This window comes from Alternaria ethzedia, assembly GCF_023757985.1.
Source record: "Alternaria ethzedia strain BMP 0044 chromosome Unknown scaffold_17, whole genome shotgun sequence".
Lineage (NCBI taxonomy): Eukaryota > Fungi > Ascomycota > Dothideomycetes > Pleosporales > Pleosporaceae > Alternaria > Alternaria ethzedia.
The window spans coordinates 406,065-423,596 of record NW_026056210.1 but is presented as its reverse complement, the minus strand read 5'-3'; the positions used below and the strand labels follow the sequence as shown (position 1 = coordinate 423,596).

The following is a 17,532-nucleotide window of genomic DNA, read 5'->3' as shown; positions in this document are numbered from 1 at the left end:
GGCTTGACGTAGATCAACCGACATCAATGTGTGAGGCTGCAGAGGTCCTTTTTGAGTACACGCTTGACAGATACGTCGTAGGGTGTGAGTCCGATGAGGTAGTCTTGCGTCGATGGTATGCGCCTGTGACTATCGATGTACCAACCTTTGCGTGTCTTGCGTAGATAGTATGCGCCTGGGCCGTCGATGTGCCAATCTTTGTGTATGTGGACTGGTGGCAGTTGATGTATGGCTGCTTAGAGTTTGGGCTTTGCTTTTTGACTCGCTGGCAGCTTTGTCACAAGACCAGTGACAGCACTGCAGTACGATGCTTGGCTGATGTCGAGCGGCAGCAGCTGCGTATCGTGAAGGATTGCACAGCTCGGCTGCAGTAAGATGCGTATGCCGTGGGGGCACAGTGGCTAGTAAGCTGATGTAGTATGGGACGAGGATTGACAAGCTGTGGGTGTCTGTGACGGAGATGAAGATGGGAAGTCTGGACTTTGATATACCTCACCTACCCGGCTTGATCGGCGTACCAAGCGCCGTCGAGTGGAGGCACAGGTCATGCTTCACATGGCTCAATGCGGGAGCTATCTTCGGACCAACCGCTTAGCCCGTCAAGCATACGAGTTTCGTTATCATTCGCCCTGTGACCTTGAACTTGGTGTCGGGCCGAAGCGGCTCAACGAAGATGTTGCTTTGTTGCTTGCTTGCCAATCCTTTGGCGACACAAGTCACAGCTTGTTTGCGAGTCGCTTGTAGCGAGGATACGTACGTAGCGATAGAGTAGCGCGGTGACATAGGGCGCCTGGGAAGAGGTTGTGGGGTAAACAGGAAGGGTTGAGCTGCACACCTCGGCTGGACCTCCTCACAACGGATAAGCGCAGAAGTGAGACCACCATTAAGGCTACTCTCTCTCTCACAGCTAATGATAAAGCAAACATCCGGAACTCTTCCGCTATACTGTAATCTGCGTTTTGGCTTGAGCCTACTAGTCAATCAGCTGAAGAATAGCATACGGCGGGGTCAGCATGGATCAACTGTCACGCACTGTCATGGGAAGTCAACGATAGGAGAGGAGCGCGCCTTGATGTCCACACGATAAAGCCATGACGACTCATGAGCGTGGGGAACAATGCAATGGTCAATGACTGGATTAAATGGCAGTGGTATCTAAGAGGCCGGGCCTGCATGCACGTACCGCCTCACTTTCGGAAATGGGGGCAGGTCTCGGCCAAGCATCTGGGGATCGGTACGCTCGAATAGCGGCGGGGGGATTGATGACAGCTACTTCGCATGCCTTACATGCGCCGGATCTCTGTCTCGCCCATGTACTTCTCCAGGCCAGAGTCGAGATGGTCCCACCACTCGAACAGCATGCTTTCGCAAATGAGCTTGAACCACGGTGTGAACTTGAGCGACTTGTCTTGGAACATGGTCTTGAGATCCTCCTGAGACACCCATCTGGAATCGCGCGCCTCGTTCGGGTTGACGTTCAGGTCGACGTCGGCTTTCATAAACAAAATGTAGTCAACTAGTATATTGTAAGCATTCGTCCCGTATGCCGATGACCCAGTGGTACAACTTACTCTCATGCTCGCCCCAGGTGCCGTCGCTGGGCGACTTGTAGTGTATCCGTGTAAGGAATTTGAAGTCGTCAATGGGCACCTGTTCGGCCTTGATGCCCAGTTCGTGGTTGAGCTTGCGCACTGCTGCGCGACGCACACCCTGGACAGATTCCTCCAGTCCTACGCCAGTCTCTCCGGGTATGCCCAGCGGGTGCGAACAGCAGGTGTTTGTCCACATGTCCGGGAATGTGATCTTCTCGGTCGCGCGCTGCTGCAGAAGGAGGCGGTTCTGGGAGTCGAAGAGGAAGACGGAAAATGCGCGGTGGAGGAGTCCACGATCAATGTTCTCCATCAAGTGGCCTGGAGCTTGTCAGTCGCCATCCATCGACGAGTCGCGAGCGGAGCCACGTACAGAGTTTCTTGGTCGCACTGCCGATAGGGATATCGTTATTGTCCAGGACGATGCACACCTCGTCCATCAGCCGTATCTGCTCCTCATCGTAGCCTTGCAGCGCACTGTCGCTCGTGGCCGAGTTGTGCGATCCCCCAATGAGTGCCGTGTTGACTTCGGGGAAGAGGCGCAGGACATTCTCCGCCGTGATCTCAGGCTGCTGAGTAACAGTCTCGATAGTGGCCATGGTTGCGAATCGTGACAAGAGCGTAGGGAGAGCAATTGAGGCTTCTGGAATAAGTCCTGACCTCGGGGTATTTTGGAGGGGGCGGTCGGGACGATGAAGAAAGCGTGCACGCGCCCCTTCATGCAGGGTCTCCACCTCCGCGGCGGTCTGGGTCAACTGGCAGGCATGTGGCAAACGGCAACGCGCCAAACCGACAAGGCTGGAGGAGATACTTTTGGTTTGCAAGCGCTTTTGATTCGTTGTCTATCATTTGACAGTGCTACACATGTTGCCGATGCCACTGGGCTTTTCGGTCCAGGTATCAAAAACTCATAAACTTTTCCGTAACCGGAATACATGCAAATATGCTCAAGAAATACACCCCTGACAGTAGTAAAGGAAACAACCAACTCCAGAAATCCCATATTTACACAGCGTCTTGCGCTTATGCCACAGTGGCGGTCTTGTTCTTCTTGGCAACGGGCACCTCGGCCTGTGCATCTGCGGTAGCATCAAGCTCCCGCTTCTCTGAGACGCCGTTCAGTTCGGCCTCAGCTTCGGCAAACTTCTTCTTCTCCTCCTCTGTCATACCCGGTAGCAGAGGCACCTCCTCCTTGGCGTGCAAGTTGTTGTGGTAGGTACGGATGATCGAGTCAGTGTCGTCAAGAGCGATCTTGCGGATGTCTGCAATGGCCTTGATCTTGGACGTGCACTCCTTGTACTGCGCATCCGTCATCTTCAAGCCAAGCTGCTCAGCACGGCTCTTAATCGCGTTCCATCCGGTAAGCCTGCTGGCGAAGTGTACATATCGGGACATGCCGAAATCTTGCGGGTTGATGATCTCATATGTGGAAGGGTTGTTGAGAATGGCCTTGGCGTGAATGCCAGCCTTGTGGGTAAAGGCACAGAATCCAGTGATGTAGTTGTTGAACGGAATGTTGACCTCAACAAGGTCGGCAACTAGGTCCTCAACTTCCTTGAGCGCCTTGATGTTGTACTTGCTGGTCACATATTCGCGGTCGGCAACGATCATGCGGGCCATCAGGCCTCCGAGGGGAGTGATACCGTTACGCTCACCAATACCAAGTACCGAGGTATCAATGTGCGTGGCACCTGCCTCTAGCGCACAAAAAGCGTTGGCAATGGCGCAGCCAGAGTCGTTGTGGAAATGTGTCTCAATGTCGCAGGAAACGACACCGCGCAGAGTTCGTACAAGATCGTACACTTGACGAGGAGACGCGCAACCAACGGTATCGGCGATACCGACACGGTCTACACCGACCTTGTCAACAGCGCTGTAGATGGACAGAAGATCAACCAGGTCCGATCGGAACGAGTCCTCGGAGCTAAATCGGATCTCCTTGCCCTTGCTCTTGACGAACTCGATCACCTCCAGCGCTGTGTTCTTGATGTATGTCATATCCTTGCCGTGACTGTGCTCGCGGAGGTACGCGGAGGTTCCGATGACGACATCGAGGCCATCAACACCGGTCTCGACAGCGATTCTCGCATCGTCCATGTGGCATCGTACGTGGGTAAGGATCTTGGCTTTCAACTAGCAGGCGTTAGAATGCGTTCTCACGGCTGAGACATTGCCATAAAGTACGTACTCCGAGCTTGCAAAGCGCCTCACAGTCCCTTCTTGACTGCTCAGAGGCAGCAGGGCTGGTGACCTCGATGTCTAAATTTGTTGTCAGTCTCTGGAAATTTCGCGCCAAGCGCCGGGAAGCATAGCCGTACAGTCAACACCAAAGTTGTCAAGAGCTCTGGCAATCTTGATCTTGGCTTCAAGATCGAAGTAGGCGTTGGCGAATTGCTCGCCCTCTCTTAGTGTGCTCTCTGCGCAGGTAAAGTCAGCAACGTTTGGATCTTCTCGATACCAAAACTTCGATCCGCCTGTGTGCGCGTCCGATAGCGCTGGAGATAGGCGTTATGACGTACCAATAATCTTGAATCGGCCGACGTTCGACAAAAAGTCACCCACAGGCGCATACGGGCTCTTGTGTGTAGGGTGAGGGTTCTGTCTGGTGGTAACACCTGTGAAGCCTTCCTTGCTGCCGTTGGCGCCGTTGGTGCCGTTGGTATGGCCGTTGGTAGCGGGAGTTTCTTCGGTGGGAGGACACATGCTGGGCGATTGATGTGGATGTTGATATGTGGAAATGAGAAGTTAAGTAAGAGGAAGTAAGAGGGTTGGGTTGGTGGAGGATGCTGAGTTGGTGAGGTTCTTAAAGAGGGCGGTATTTTTCCCGTGTGAGTCAAGAAGGACAAAAATCTGAGAGCCATGATGAAAGCGCAGGGAATTAGCGCAAAGCTACAGACCGGGGCCGATCCCGGCCTTCGCTCGCATGTGGGGTTACCGTCGGGCGGTGACCAACCAGAAGGCTTTGCTTTAATGCACACAAGGCCTCTCATCAATCTGTTCTCTCTCCACAAACCTGGAGATACCATGCCATTGGCGATCCACCTCACCGCCTTCTTAAACAGACGTGGTCAAAGTATTGGCCGCGGACTTGCTGCACGCGACACCAAGACATGCTCAACACCTTCATCCGCCACATGCTATCGAGTTGTGCAGAAACAAAAGCAAAAGCAATCATCGTAGTGGGTCGCATCACACAATTCTAGATGAAAACATTTTACTACATGATAAGCATAGATGAGTCTTCGCCAGGGTGTCACAACCCCGCTTTTGAGTAAAAGGGCGTGTATGTAGTACGGTACGGGTCGTCCCTTCTCCAATTTCGTGGTGCTACCTTACGCTTGCTGCCCAGCGCGCTCCTGCAACACCAAGAAGATTCCACCAGCTCCCGTCACCTTATACAAGAGGAAAACTAAACACGTCTAGAGCCTACACTAACGCTAGGTTACTTATCTTATACGCTTCTATGTTAATGTAGGCTGCAGGCCTGAGGCCTGTTTAGTTCATTTCTCAGTTAACGTGCCGTACAGCTTCTGTACGACTTCAGATCCATCTGAATGCAACTATGAGCAGCACGTCTTGTTCTCAACCCGATGAGACGGTCACCTGCTCAAGCTTATGCAGGTACTGCTGCTCGATGTACGGTATCGGGTATAGGGAGGACCCTGATCCATACTGGTACTCCTCGTTATGCGTGCTAATCCTAGCGACTCTTACGGTGGGGCACTGGTGTACGCGCCTCTTCTTACCTGTGACCGATGTATTGAGGTGACTTTTGCTGTATTCAGACATTCATATAGACTGCAAGTAGCAGAAAAGGTGTTAAACAGGATGACCCCTGACATCATGATAGGAATGCAAGAGTGGGAAACGAAAAAGAACGGTAATTAAGTCAGAAGCTACATGGTATCACTGCCCCGCCCTGCAACATCATGGTATCTCGAAACAAATTCCAAACGCCGACGTGACTCGTTCATAGGGTATAACAATCTCAGATGCTTTGCTCCATCTCCGTAATGTAGAGCTTGATATGGCTTTCCATCTTAAGATACTCGTCATGAGCAGCGTGCACCTCGTTCTCAATGTTGTCCTTGAGCTCAGCCATCTTCTTCTCCGTCTGTTCGATGCGTACGCGCCTCCTCTCCATTTCCCGTCCTTTCTCACCTCGCTCTTCAGTCAACTTCGCATGTGTCTCGCGTAGCTCCTCCATCCGTTTGCGCGCTCGTTCCGCTTCTTCGTCGCCTTTGGTCTTCAATTTGTTTGTTCGGGCGTTGATATTGCCGAGTTGTTTCTGTAGCAATCGTTCTTGTCGTTCAACGTCGCGTACGTTGTTGCTTCGGTCTGCTAATGCATCTCGATGTCTTGATGCCTTTGCCAGCTCCTCTTCCTCGCGCGACAAATCGGCTTGTACGTCTGTAAGTAATCGTGTGCACGAAGTAACATCGGTCGCAACTACAGCAAATGAGTCGGTGGATGTCTGCAGGGCACGAGCACGGCGGTCCAGCATGTCGATCTGAGTCTTGTCCCCGGTCAGTCGATCGCTGAGGTCCCGCAGGGAGTCCTCCAACGCAGTGGGGCTCTGTTGTGTGTACGGCTTCAGCTTGATGACCTCGCGTTGCACGTTCTCCTTGTTCTCCACTTTCTGTTGCAGCAGCTTCTTCAACCTGTCTTGCTCAGCTTTAGCACGCTCAAGTTTCTCTGCAACCGCTTCTTGACCCCTCTTCAACTCTAGCAGCCTGCTCTTGAGTTCGTTGTTGCGCTTCTCTTTCTCTTGCATCAGCCTTTGTGTCGCCGCGCGGTTGCGCTCGAGCTCAGCCAACTGCATCTCTTTTGCTTGCTTGTCATCGTATAGCTGCTCGATTCGTAGCTTCGTGCGCTCGGCCTTGTTGAAGTGCTCGTCTATGATTTCGGTTTGAGATTCCCGGAAGCGAATGAAGTTGATCATGTACGAGAAGATCTTGACCAGACGACCGTGCGTGGGCTTGTACAGGTCGTTGAAAGTGAAGTCGTGGATGCCACACTGGAATAGTTAGGACGGACTGAAAGGTGTGATTGTCAAAGTCACTTACTTCGCGAAGCAACTTCCTCAGGATGACGAAGAAGGCCATCAGATCCCTGGTGTCGCTTGTATAGAGTCTCTCCGCATCGCCACCGCACATGTCTTCCGCCGCAGCGCGCATTGCCGGCGCAACGACCTCGCGCGTCGTGTTCATGAGTAGCTCGGCGAGCCATTCGAAAACTTTCTGGATGATTTGGGGGTTTGGTTTCTGCAGGTCGGAGACGCTGAACTGGATTCCGATATCTGAGATGCAGCCTGCAATTTCGTGATCGGGCTGTTTTGTTAGTGATGCGCAAAGTCAGAGGGGGGCTGCGCGCATACCAAGGTCATGAAAGCGTCGTGTTCGTTTGCAGGCGGCGCGCGCTGGTTGTGCTGCGTAGTCCGCGCCATGCTCATGCGCCCATTGTAAGACATGTTGGGTCGTTGTGCGATGGTATTCGGCCGTGGGCTTCTCAGTCGTATCGTCTTGGGCTGTTCGCTATCGTGGAGTGGTGGTGTCCAGGCGGTGGGCAGTGTTTGTTTACAGGGTCCAGCGGTTTGTTGGCATGGAAGGAGCGACCTCGGGTGCCGCCCTTCCGGATCCAGTATCGCGCAACAGCGCATCGATCCATAACTCCACACCGACAGCTCACACAATTCTCATCAGTTTGCACAAGATAAGCAACGCGTAGCCGCTATATGCGCTTCTAGCCTGCGGAATGGAAGACATCTGCCGTTCCTATTGCATAAGCCGCAATGCACTCAAATGGTTATGATCAGCCGTGGTCGAAGACGTGCAACCACAATGGTAATGTCCCTAGATGTACATAAAAGTCCAGACTGTGCTTGAGTAGACGATAAGTGTTGACTGTGATTTTTGTTGTTCAATGCTCCGTCTGCTTCATATAGGCTCGAGTTTGGTGCAGACACAGCTCTTGCATATGACAGCGCAAAGAGCAACCGGCCGTCAGTGTTGAGCATGTGCTTGGTCAACAAAGTGGATTCAAAAGTCAAGTCCGGACTCTTACGATAGCAGAAGACCAGAACAGTACTTGTAAAGGCCGAGCTGGCGACAGTCGAAAGTGAGCATTGTGTTTCATTGCTGGAAATCTCATAGATGAGTAGAGTATCAGGGCTGAAAGTACTCTCACACACTAGAAGGACCAAGACTACTAGAGTGCAAGAATGGCAAGCTAACAGATGGCCCTGCAATCCGAGGTGCTCACATCATTCAGGTACAGGGGCTCGCTTCAATTGACGCACTGGTAGGATTTCTCGTTCCTTCATAGTGACACCTTATTCACAGAAAAGATTGAACAGAGCTGCAGCCTACATCAATAAGGGAACATGCAAAGTAGGTGACGGTGTCCTCACGTAGGCTCTAGAGTGTTGATTATTTCTCTGAATGAAGCGATGCTACTGTTAGGCCTTGTTGGCGGGGTAGCTGTGCAACGTTGCTCGTGCGTGAGTCTCCCACGGCATCTACACATGATGCAAGTGAATATTTGCCTTGCTACCGCAACTGCCATTAAGCGTGTGAGGTCTGGCTGTAGTGGTCATGTCTGCATTACCAGGAAATGACAGGAAGTTTAACTCGATTGGCCAAATTGCGCCTCAAGGGTTAGACTTCACAGGCAAGACGCAGTGATGTCTAGGTACTACCTCATACAAAGAAAAAGCTGAACAGGCCTAGAGCCTACATTAGACCAACAGTGAGAGAATATGGAGGCGCAGCATCTATGTAGGCTCGAGGGTGTTCTAATTTTTCCTTGAATGCGGTGGTACTAGGAAGCTAACGACCGCGTTTCCAGCATCAGCTGCGATCTAAAATCGGAGATATCATCCAAACCTTCCGCTCGTGGACGATATAAGGGACCAGATTAGACTTATGACACCGGCCCTACATTCGAAGTTTAATGATTGTTTCGTGCTCGAACGACTCGGGTGACCTGTAAAAACGTGGAGTAGGTAAGTTTAGCTTTGTCCAAGGCTTGCTGTTAGCCGCCGATCTCTCAATAGTGTTAGATCTGGACGCGTGCAAGCGTGTGCGTTTGGGCTACGGCACACTGTGCGTTTCCCCAGACAAGGCGACCCTGGATGCTAGACGCAGTCGTGACGTTGGGTCCTGGAAATGTAGCCGAGACATGCTGCGGGATGCCACTAATGCGAGAAGACTTCTATACGAGAATACAGATAAATAGGACACGATGGAACACAGCATCGTGCACTTGAAACGCAGGCGGGGGTTTCACGGCGTGAAGAGTCTTGGAAGGACCGTTAGTTTTCAGGACGAAAAGCGCAAGCATGTGACAGCGCCCGTTTTCCCGCCCGGCAAAACGGTGTAGTCCGATGATAAGGAACCCCCGCATAACAAATGGGAGAGGTGCCTGTGGGAGACACGGGTACCTGAGTGGAGGACCGCACGACACTGTTACCGTCGCTCGATGGACTGGGAGGGGTACAGGGGGATTCGCTGGCTGGACAATGGCGCCGTTGGCCTGCAAGACCGACGTGGCTGTCCATGTCCCGCTGAATTTTCGACATTCGATACTTCCCGCAGCGCGCTGCCATGCACCGTACCGTCGTCCGATGTGTTGTCCCTGCGGCCTCGCTGGAAATGACGAGAAGTGTTTTTTTCTTAGGCACCGTGGCTCACAGGCCTGGCACCAACTGCGCGGTGTTGGTCGAGAGATTGAGTTGGCGATGCCGGGGCGTGATTGGCCCCGGCGTGATGAGCGAAGCCATGCCAGGTGGGTGAGGGTGGCGTTGGGTACGCTCGTGTCGGAAACGAGGCAGCTTGAGCCGAGTGAATCGGCGTCGCCATACAGAGATGGATGGAGCTGGAGTGATTGATAGAGCTTTTTGGGTCCCAGATTTGAGACTTCGGCATGGTGCGTCGAGGCAGGCGCTGAACAACGTGACCAGTTCTGTGGTGGCAGTCGCGGTGGGCGTAGCAATTGCCCGACGAAACTGAGGCTATTTTAGGTAGTCGCAGATCGGCAGGTCGAGCCACAACCCTGGAGGCAAGCACGGTTAAGCCTGAGCCTGCCAGCCGGTTAGGAGTCTGAGGAGTCTGACATCACGCTCCCTCCCGCTGCATTCACATCATTCGCCTCGCCGTCCATATCACTCTGCCTCCACTTCCATTTTCACGATTCACCAGCCGTTTGCGCCAAGTGCTACCCGTCGCCAAAGCCCGTCCACCATGCAGCCCAACCGCGTATAATCGCTCTCTCACGCTCGCGCCGCCTATCGCGACCGCCGCGACTCAACCCTCCACCCTATTCCCCTGCCTTGCTTCTGTCGCTGCCCTGGCGCTCGCACAGCTCCATGTGGCTGTTTGGGCGAAGACGCAGAAAGGCCGCTAAATTCAGAGACGGACCCACCGAGGTTACAGACAGGAAGCGGCCTGTCGCAGAGCAAGCCAGCACGATTCAGACGGCAAATGGACCGCGACGAGGGCCCAGCCAGCGCCAGCGCCGGCGAAGGGGTAGTTCACGCTCTACCGCATCGGTACGCGACGTTGAAAAGATGCTTCCCGAGCCCGCTTTTGCGAAAGACTGGGTGGTCCAAACGAGCGCCGAAGACATCACCGCCCTGCCCAAGCAGCACCGCTTGGCTCACAGCCCGCACCTGCGCCCAATAACCCACGACCACGCCGGAATCCCCTACAACTTCCACGACCACTCCCATTCCAGCCTGCCGCCCTCAGCAAAGGACCGTGGTAAGCTGCAGCGACCCCAGTCAATGCGCAAGGATATGCCCGGAGACTCTTCCCTGATCCGCCGCAAGTCGAGCAAGAGGCGAAAAGAACATGACCACGTCCGCGAAGAGGAGATCCGCGCCATGTCATTACCAATGCCGCAGAAACGTCCAGCCGCCAGCTCGGGAGGCATGCTCCGCAGAGACAGCAAGAAGGTCAAGGGCGCCCTGAACCACCGCTTCGAGCGTCCCACGTCAAACGTATCGCTGCCCCTCGAAAACTCCATACATTCATCCATGTCTGGCAATTCAGAGAACCGTGCCTTCCGCGTGAGCGCGCTCGACATGTTCTCTCCCCGCCCGACTATCCGCGTCTCCGTCGGCTCCAACCACTACGCCAGCGACCGCATGTCGCCCAACACCTACAGCGACAAATCCACCCGCCGACCCATTAGCAGTACAGATGAGAAAGCGAGCCGAAGGACGAGCCGGATCGACGACCTCGCCGACGAACTCGACGCCGGAGCACTCCGCGATATCCTCGAACGAGACAAGAGGCGGAGAGAGAAGAAGGCCAAGGCCGACCAGGAGCGGTTGCGCAGGAGACTAGAGCGCCGTGCAGAGAAACAAAATGCCATGGAAGCAAGAGGCACGCCTGCGACTCCCAGCAAGGACGGCACCGGCATGGTGGGTCTCGGTATCGAGCGGGAGGCGCCTATGCCCATGGAGGATGTCCGCCCATCTACGCCGCCTCAGCCCCAGCAACTGGAGATGCCCGTCACACCCCGTGCTGAGTACAGTCAATTGCCGACGCCGTTGGAAAGTCCTACAGAAGACCCCGTTGTATCTGATGCCCGAGCGGTTCGTTATTCGCGAGGCAGTGCTTCCGCACAAGTACACACACGCGGACCTTCCAACGCTTCAATCTTGCCAGAACTCATCTCGGAGAAGCTTGCACATGACACGCCTGTAGATTCTATCGAGCACGCGAACGATCCTACCCGAAGCGGCTCGCTGCATCCCGTTGACACGGCCGATACCTTTGTCACGTCAAAACACGGTTCCTCTACACGCCGGCGTAGCTCAGAGGGCAGACGTATGGGTGTATTTGCATCTCTTTTCCGAAGAGGCAAACGCAACTCGCAAGACCAGGCACGACCCACACCATCAGAGATCTCATTTTCCAACACATCGCGAGAGTCCATGTCTCGCCAACCCCTCCCACCTCACCTGGTTGGAACCGCTCCTCCTACTCAACCAATTCAGATCAAGAGACCTTCCAGCGTACCCCGACGGACAATGTCCAAATTCAGGGAAGACCTACCGGAATTCCCCCTGTCACCTCCAGATTCACGGGTGCAGTCGCCAGAAGTCCCTTCCACAAGCGTCATCGCCGCTCGCCGTAGAAGCCAGCATCTCTCAGACCTCCGTGTGGGATCACTTCCTGGAGATCGCTCAGATTCTCCAGTCAGTCCAGGGGCGCCTATCAATGTCATGTCGCAATCACTCGCCTCTGTCGACTCTGAGGGGTCGTGGCTCTCTGGTAGACCACCCAAGCGATCGTCGAACCGGTCGCAGATGCGCGCCAGTCTGACATCCTCAGCCCCGCAACGCAATGACGATTTCAGTGCGTCCTACGAGGAATTAGGCATGGCGGACGATGAATACTTCAAAAAGTTAACCCCGCTGCCAGACCAAAGAGGTCGATCTCCTTATGCAAGCGATGATCGGGGACGCAAGGCTAGCAGCACGCTCATGACGCTAGACGCCGCTGCTGAGTCGGATGAGGAGGCTGAGCCTGCACCTGCGCAGATGCCTTCTGGCCAGGAAGAAGAATTTGTCCAAGGAAGCGTCGTTCGCCAGCCCACCATCATCCATCGCCGACCCCGCGTTAAATCGACTGAAGGCCTCCTAAGCATGTTTCTCGATGATACTGAGGATCCATCATCCAAGGTTGCCGATATGGGGCAAGAGTCACCGGACCCGGACTCACCGACGTCCCCAACGTCGGATAGTGAGCCAGTCATGCTTCAGCGCGCTAGAAGCGTCGATCTCGGGAAGGGTCACGTTCGTCACCTCAGCGCTGGTTCCGCTAGGCTCCTGGACATTCAGAAGCGATCTAGTACACCAGTACAAGGCCGATCGCACGGGCTGTCCGGGCAAGAGTAACACTCCCATTTTCGATGATTGATATGTTTCAGGAACACGCATGCATGCCACGCCGCGCCATTCATTTTGCTTTCCTTTGTATCCTGTCGCTCCTTACCATTTCCTTGCATGTCTCTTCCAACTACGACCACTCATTTGTATTTCCTTGCCTATCTCTTGCTTTTTCTGGCTTGGCTGCATGCGTCTCCTGAACCAATCGACCCTTGGATGGATGTCCTCGCTCGGATTACCTACCTGCATTCGGATCGTCTTCCAGACTGCATAGCGTGGTGTTGGTGTTTGTTTCAGAGTTATTTTTCGGCATGTTACCACAAGCTGCCTGTGGCGGCTTCTGTGATGCCCTCATTTCCGGTTGTGATTTTTAGGCGTGTTAGGAACTATCTGTAGTATATAGACGGGCTTGAGGCCTGAATTCGGGATTTGGATTGTCACATTGTATAACGTTTAGGGCAGATACCACGGGCACGGCGTCGAGAAGATGCTGCGTTCACCACTCTTTATGAAGAGACTTTAGTTTAAATCAGCTGTATCAGCTTTGTATCTTGTATTATCGGACCTCGACGATGCTCTCATCGTGTTGTGACGTAGCGTGTACGTCTTGTAGGCCACTTGAAATGGCGGTGGTGCAAGGGAATTTTAACCTAGCATGGCATCTCGCGCGACACAGAGATGACTGCTACGTCGAACACGATACCGTGAGCCGTGATCCTCTCGTATCCATTGCCGCATCTAACGTACGAGGCTGTTCAAAGGCAGGGGAAGCACATGCATGCCGCCGTCGCCTTGCCAAAGGAAGCAGGAGGACCCTGGTGGGGCAAATCGGGCGGTCGGGCAAGCACGTCATCTATCATGGCAGCCCCTCTGCGCCGCGAGTGTACAGTAATCCGCGCTTTATCATCATAACGCCAGACCTAGGAACCCTTTAGAAACCCTACTCCCTCGTCCGTTCCATATACCCGCCGATATTTGAAATTGTAAGTACCAAGTCCCTATCTCCAGCTACTCTCCGCCCGCCATCACTGCGAATCTTCGATTTGCGCAGGGACTCGAACGGCTTTGCCGAAAAATAAGCGCATCAGAATTGTTATCGGCAACGGCGGCCAGTTCATTCCATCAGCCGAATTCTTTGAAATCGCCTTCCCCTGCTGTCTCATTACCCTTCTACATATACTATGTTCGCGCCGTCGTCCTTCCGAGCTACCAGAACACTGCTCACATCTGCGCGCCTGCGAACAGCCATCCACCCCACATCGACCGCAAACCTCTACCGACCACTCTTCACCCAAAAGTTCTTCTCCAACACCGCCAAAATGAGCGACGAAAAGCAGGGTGTACACAACCTCATGAAGTGAGTCATTCCCATCGCATCTCATGTGAAATGCGCGACGTCATACGCCATCGGCATGCGCTGACGCGACGGCATCGTAGGACGAGCGACTTCGACGAGGCCATGGCTGTGAAGGACACCCTCATGGTCCTCGACTGCTTCGCGACATGGTGCGGCCCTTGTAAAGTGATCGCTCCCCAGGTCGTCAAGTAAGTATCCGCACTGCCCTGGCAGCTAGCCGCGACTAACCGCCTTGTAGGTTCTCCGAGAAGTACCCCAGCGCGCGCTTCTACAAGCTCGACGTCGACGAACTCTCCGAGGTTGCAGGAAAGCTCGGCATCCGCGCCATGCCCACCTTCATCCTTTTCAAGAACGGCGACAAGGTTGCCGAGGTCGTTGGTGCCAACCCCAAGGCTCTCGAGACCGCTATCCAGAACAACCTCGAGGCATAGAGCGCACAACCCAAGACGCCCCGCAAGCACCGACGATCGCGTCCAGCTCCAGACTAGACTCGGATATTGATTAGACGGATACTGTTTTGTTGAGGGTTTGAATCATGGGCAACAAGCGGGGAAGTAGCATCGTGATAGTAATTTCCAATATCAACTGCTACAAACATCTTGCACTTGACCATTGGAGACAGCTATTCAGGCGCACGCATTGCCGGCTGCGCAATGTGAACGGTAGCATTGTGAATGTGACAGTAGCTTTGATTCCGGAGAGTTTGCCTTGGGTGAGTCGCGATTACCAAGAACGATCGGAAAATTGACATTTGTAATTGAACTGAGGAAAATGGAAGGTGGGGCTTTGGGCCAGAGGAGAAGGCACGGCTGGAAAGCTAGTGGGGTTGTGCATCGTGTTGCAATACCATCCCCAGACTCCCTTACCATTTTCGCACTTCGTCATTGTATAGAATAATTACTTCCACTTTATTTTCTTTCTTTCGCATCTAGACTTTGGCTGGCTCGGTATGCGATCTAAGCTATTTCTAGAAACTAGATGTTTTCCCAGAACATCAGCGCTTGCCACAGCTACTTCCCCTTCGAGGCCGCACGAGTTTTGTTCTAGCCCCAACTTCTCGATGACAAAAACCGCGCGAAACCTATCACCAGTCTATACTTAGGTGCGTCAGGAAGGACCACTTGCGATAAGAAGGGCGCATCTAGTACAACCTCCGTCTCCACCCACCAACTTCTTAGTTCTCTGGACGCCCAAACTTTCGTTCATGACGAAAGGGATTCAAGTTCTTTGCGAAACGCTTGACGCGATTGCGCTTTGAATCCTTACGCTGCACACCTGATACTCGCTGCAAACCACCTAGAGCCGGCTGATACATGTCACTACTGATAGTCGGCACACGTACAGGTGTACTGTGATGTTCTGACACTGCTGATTCGTGTTCAAGAGCTGATGCGTTTGAAGTTGTGATGATCCCGGACTGCGGGCGTTTGCGCTTCGATTCCTCTTCTGGTATACGTGTAGTTTTGGCGGCAGCAGCAGTTGTGGAGTATCGTTTGGGGGCGGCTACTGGTTGCTGAGAGAGATCGCCCAGATGAGTATGGTTGGAGCTTTCGGGAAGATATGAGTCTGGCTCAATCACTGGAAGATCTTGGTCCGAGTCGTACTCTTCAGCCGGCGGTGCAGGGAGTGGATGATCGGGTCGAAGGAAGTCTTCCGCCGTTGGCTGACGGATCAGGCCACTATTATTACCATGCATAGCGCTCTTGGGATGTTCGTTCACATCATGACCGCGCAAGGGGTATGGTGGTGATCGTGCAAAACCATATTCTCTTCTTTCCCTATCCATGATTGGCCCAACATACTCATTGTGGTCGGGCATATCGATAGAGTGCTGTTCTCTAGACTGGATATCGCCCATAAAGGTGCTGTACGAGTATGTCAGCGGCTGAGTTCTGCCAAAATTGTTCTCCGCGGCGGCCCCTTGATGATATTGTGATCCAATATCATCTCTAGATGGATACTCCCACATGTGTTGACCTGCGTACAGAGTTGGCCGTGTAAGAGCAGAAGAGGGTGGTGATAACTGCACTGGCCGTGACGCCGTGAACTGTACAGACGAGAAGCCTTCTAAAGGCTCTATCCGAGATGGTGTATTAGGACGTGATGAGGGGTACGGAGCCTTTGTTCCTGTGTCCATGCTTGATCTTCTTAACATCCCTAGTACATGTCTTGCTCGGATGAACCTTCGCGGTTTTGTGGTAACGGAAAAGGTACTAAACTTCTGGTCACCTGTTTTTGAGTTGAGGTTCAAGATCAGATGCGCGTGATAATGAGTTCCTAACGTGGACCGAATGCACTGTGTGGCAGTGCGACACAGCGCAAACGCTATGAAAGCCTGGTTTAATCGTAGGGAGCTCAAGGAAGCGGGCGCCGTCAATGACATGGCGGAATTCACAACCATCAAGTTCGTCAAATTCACTGCGTTGCAGTGCTTCAGACACCAGAACATGAATGCGCTTGCCAGATCACTACGTGCATAATACCTGCATGTTCCGCATCTAACCAACAGCGATTGAACCGTCAAAAATCAGCCTATGCCGCATGTTACATACTAACATTCACATGCCGCCCACACTTTGATATGAGTTGCCGACTTGCAGGGCAGAGACGCTGCGAACTTCATCCTCCACCATCATACACAAGTTTACCCCCACTCACGATGTTCTCACCACTTGGCCAAAACCCTGCAACTCCCAATCGCACTGCGCCGGCGCCTGTTACCAGCAGTCGGTGGGATAATGCTCGAGAATATAGGCGAAGAGTGCAACGAGCGCCTCAAATAGACCCTCGCTCTGATGTCTCGATCCCAGATGTAGAACAGCATGCCGAATTCTGGGTACGAAAGCTCGTCCTGGCCATGATAAATCTCGAAGACATCAAGGATCCTGAGAATTCAAGCGCAGCCAGGATGTTTCGACCAGAAGCGTACGACTCTCTACTGCTCGAGGCGACGTGTCGCGAAATCTTCTCAGCTCTAATCGACCGGTGCAAGAGTGGCTTCCGAGGGCCAGCTCAGTTCAACAAAGCCCTGAAACCCCACCGTGGTCTCGAGGCTGATGCTGATGCGACGTGCGCAGAGCGCATGCAGAATGTAGTGAATGCACTGCTGTGGAATAAAAGAGTTGCGAAAGACGTGTTATTTGAAGACTGGAAGATTCGGCTGCTTGTAAACCATCCTTTGGCTTACGATAAGGAGAAGGATTCACAGAAGGGCTCGAACGATCAGCGGAGAAAGAGACTGGAATCCGAAAGGGAGAAGCTGAGACAGACTGAACAGGAATTGCTTGCTTATCGCTCTAGTCAGGAACGATCATGATAGAGCGGTGGAGGAGCGATGTGGCGGATAAGGCAGGGCTATCGAATCAACTTGACGTGAGTCAACTTGATTGGAGATGAGATATGCTTGATCAGTATAATCGTAAACTTCCTAAGCAATTATGGTCAGTGAAAGCGTACCACCGGGACCGTTCTTAGTTATTGAGTCAGCAACGTGACCCGGGGTCTTTGCCAGGTATGCAAGGAATGTGAAGGTGGCCGTTACAGGTCTATCGCTCGCAATCAGAACTGATGATCGGTCTGCGATGCGTCGCTTCAGTAGTGCGTGAGAGATGAACGCTGCGCAGCGCTGGAGGTGTGTGGGAAAAGAGAGGGGGCGATAGCCAAAAGCTGCCTAGTCCAGGCGGGGCGTG

At 53.3% G+C, this 17,532-nt stretch overlaps 6 protein-coding genes across 6 annotated transcripts; 3 read left to right on the top strand and 3 right to left on the bottom strand.

Moving 5' to 3' along the window:
• Positions 1–1,283: 1,283 nt before the first annotated feature.
• IDI1 (isopentenyl-diphosphate delta-isomerase idi1) lies at positions 1,284–2,188 on the bottom strand (the record flags this gene model as incomplete). Its single annotated transcript, XM_049378479.1, has 3 exons — positions 1,284–1,516; positions 1,572–1,910; positions 1,963–2,188. The coding sequence occupies 3 exons, from the start codon at positions 2,186–2,188 to the stop codon at positions 1,284–1,286; spliced, it is 798 nt and encodes a 265-aa protein (XP_049231872.1).
• Positions 2,189–2,612: 424 nt separating this feature from the next.
• LYS1 (Saccharopine dehydrogenase) lies at positions 2,613–4,292 on the bottom strand (the record flags this gene model as incomplete). Its single annotated transcript, XM_049378478.1, has 4 exons — positions 2,613–3,722; positions 3,778–3,848; positions 3,908–4,006; positions 4,109–4,292. 4 exons carry the CDS (start codon positions 4,290–4,292, stop codon positions 2,613–2,615), a joined length of 1,464 nt encoding a protein of 487 aa, XP_049231871.1.
• A 1,285-nt stretch (positions 4,293–5,577) lies between these two features.
• J4E87_006876 (uncharacterized protein) lies at positions 5,578–7,059 on the bottom strand (the record flags this gene model as incomplete). The annotated part of the gene is made up of 3 exons (XM_049378477.1): positions 5,578–6,606; positions 6,656–6,919; positions 6,967–7,059. 3 exons carry the CDS (start codon positions 7,057–7,059, stop codon positions 5,578–5,580), a joined length of 1,386 nt encoding a protein of 461 aa, XP_049231870.1.
• Positions 7,060–9,954: 2,895 nt separating this feature from the next.
• J4E87_006875 (uncharacterized protein) lies at positions 9,955–12,495 on the top strand (the record flags this gene model as incomplete). The annotated part of the gene is given in 2 exon segments (XM_049378476.1): positions 9,955–9,962; positions 9,981–12,495. The coding sequence occupies 2 exon segments, from the start codon at positions 9,955–9,957 to the stop codon at positions 12,493–12,495; spliced, it is 2,523 nt and encodes an 840-aa protein (XP_049231869.1).
• A 1,310-nt stretch (positions 12,496–13,805) lies between these two features.
• On the top strand, positions 13,806–14,274 carry J4E87_006874 (uncharacterized protein; the record flags this gene model as incomplete). The annotated part of the gene is made up of 3 exons (XM_049378475.1): positions 13,806–13,843; positions 13,924–14,031; positions 14,082–14,274. 3 exons carry the CDS (start codon positions 13,806–13,808, stop codon positions 14,272–14,274), a joined length of 339 nt encoding a protein of 112 aa, XP_049231868.1.
• Positions 14,275–16,502: 2,228 nt separating this feature from the next.
• J4E87_006873 (uncharacterized protein) lies at positions 16,503–17,159 on the top strand (the record flags this gene model as incomplete). Its single annotated transcript, XM_049378474.1, has 1 exon — positions 16,503–17,159. The coding sequence occupies one exon, from the start codon at positions 16,503–16,505 to the stop codon at positions 17,157–17,159; it is 657 nt and encodes a 218-aa protein (XP_049231867.1).
• Positions 17,160–17,532: the final 373 nt, after the last annotated feature.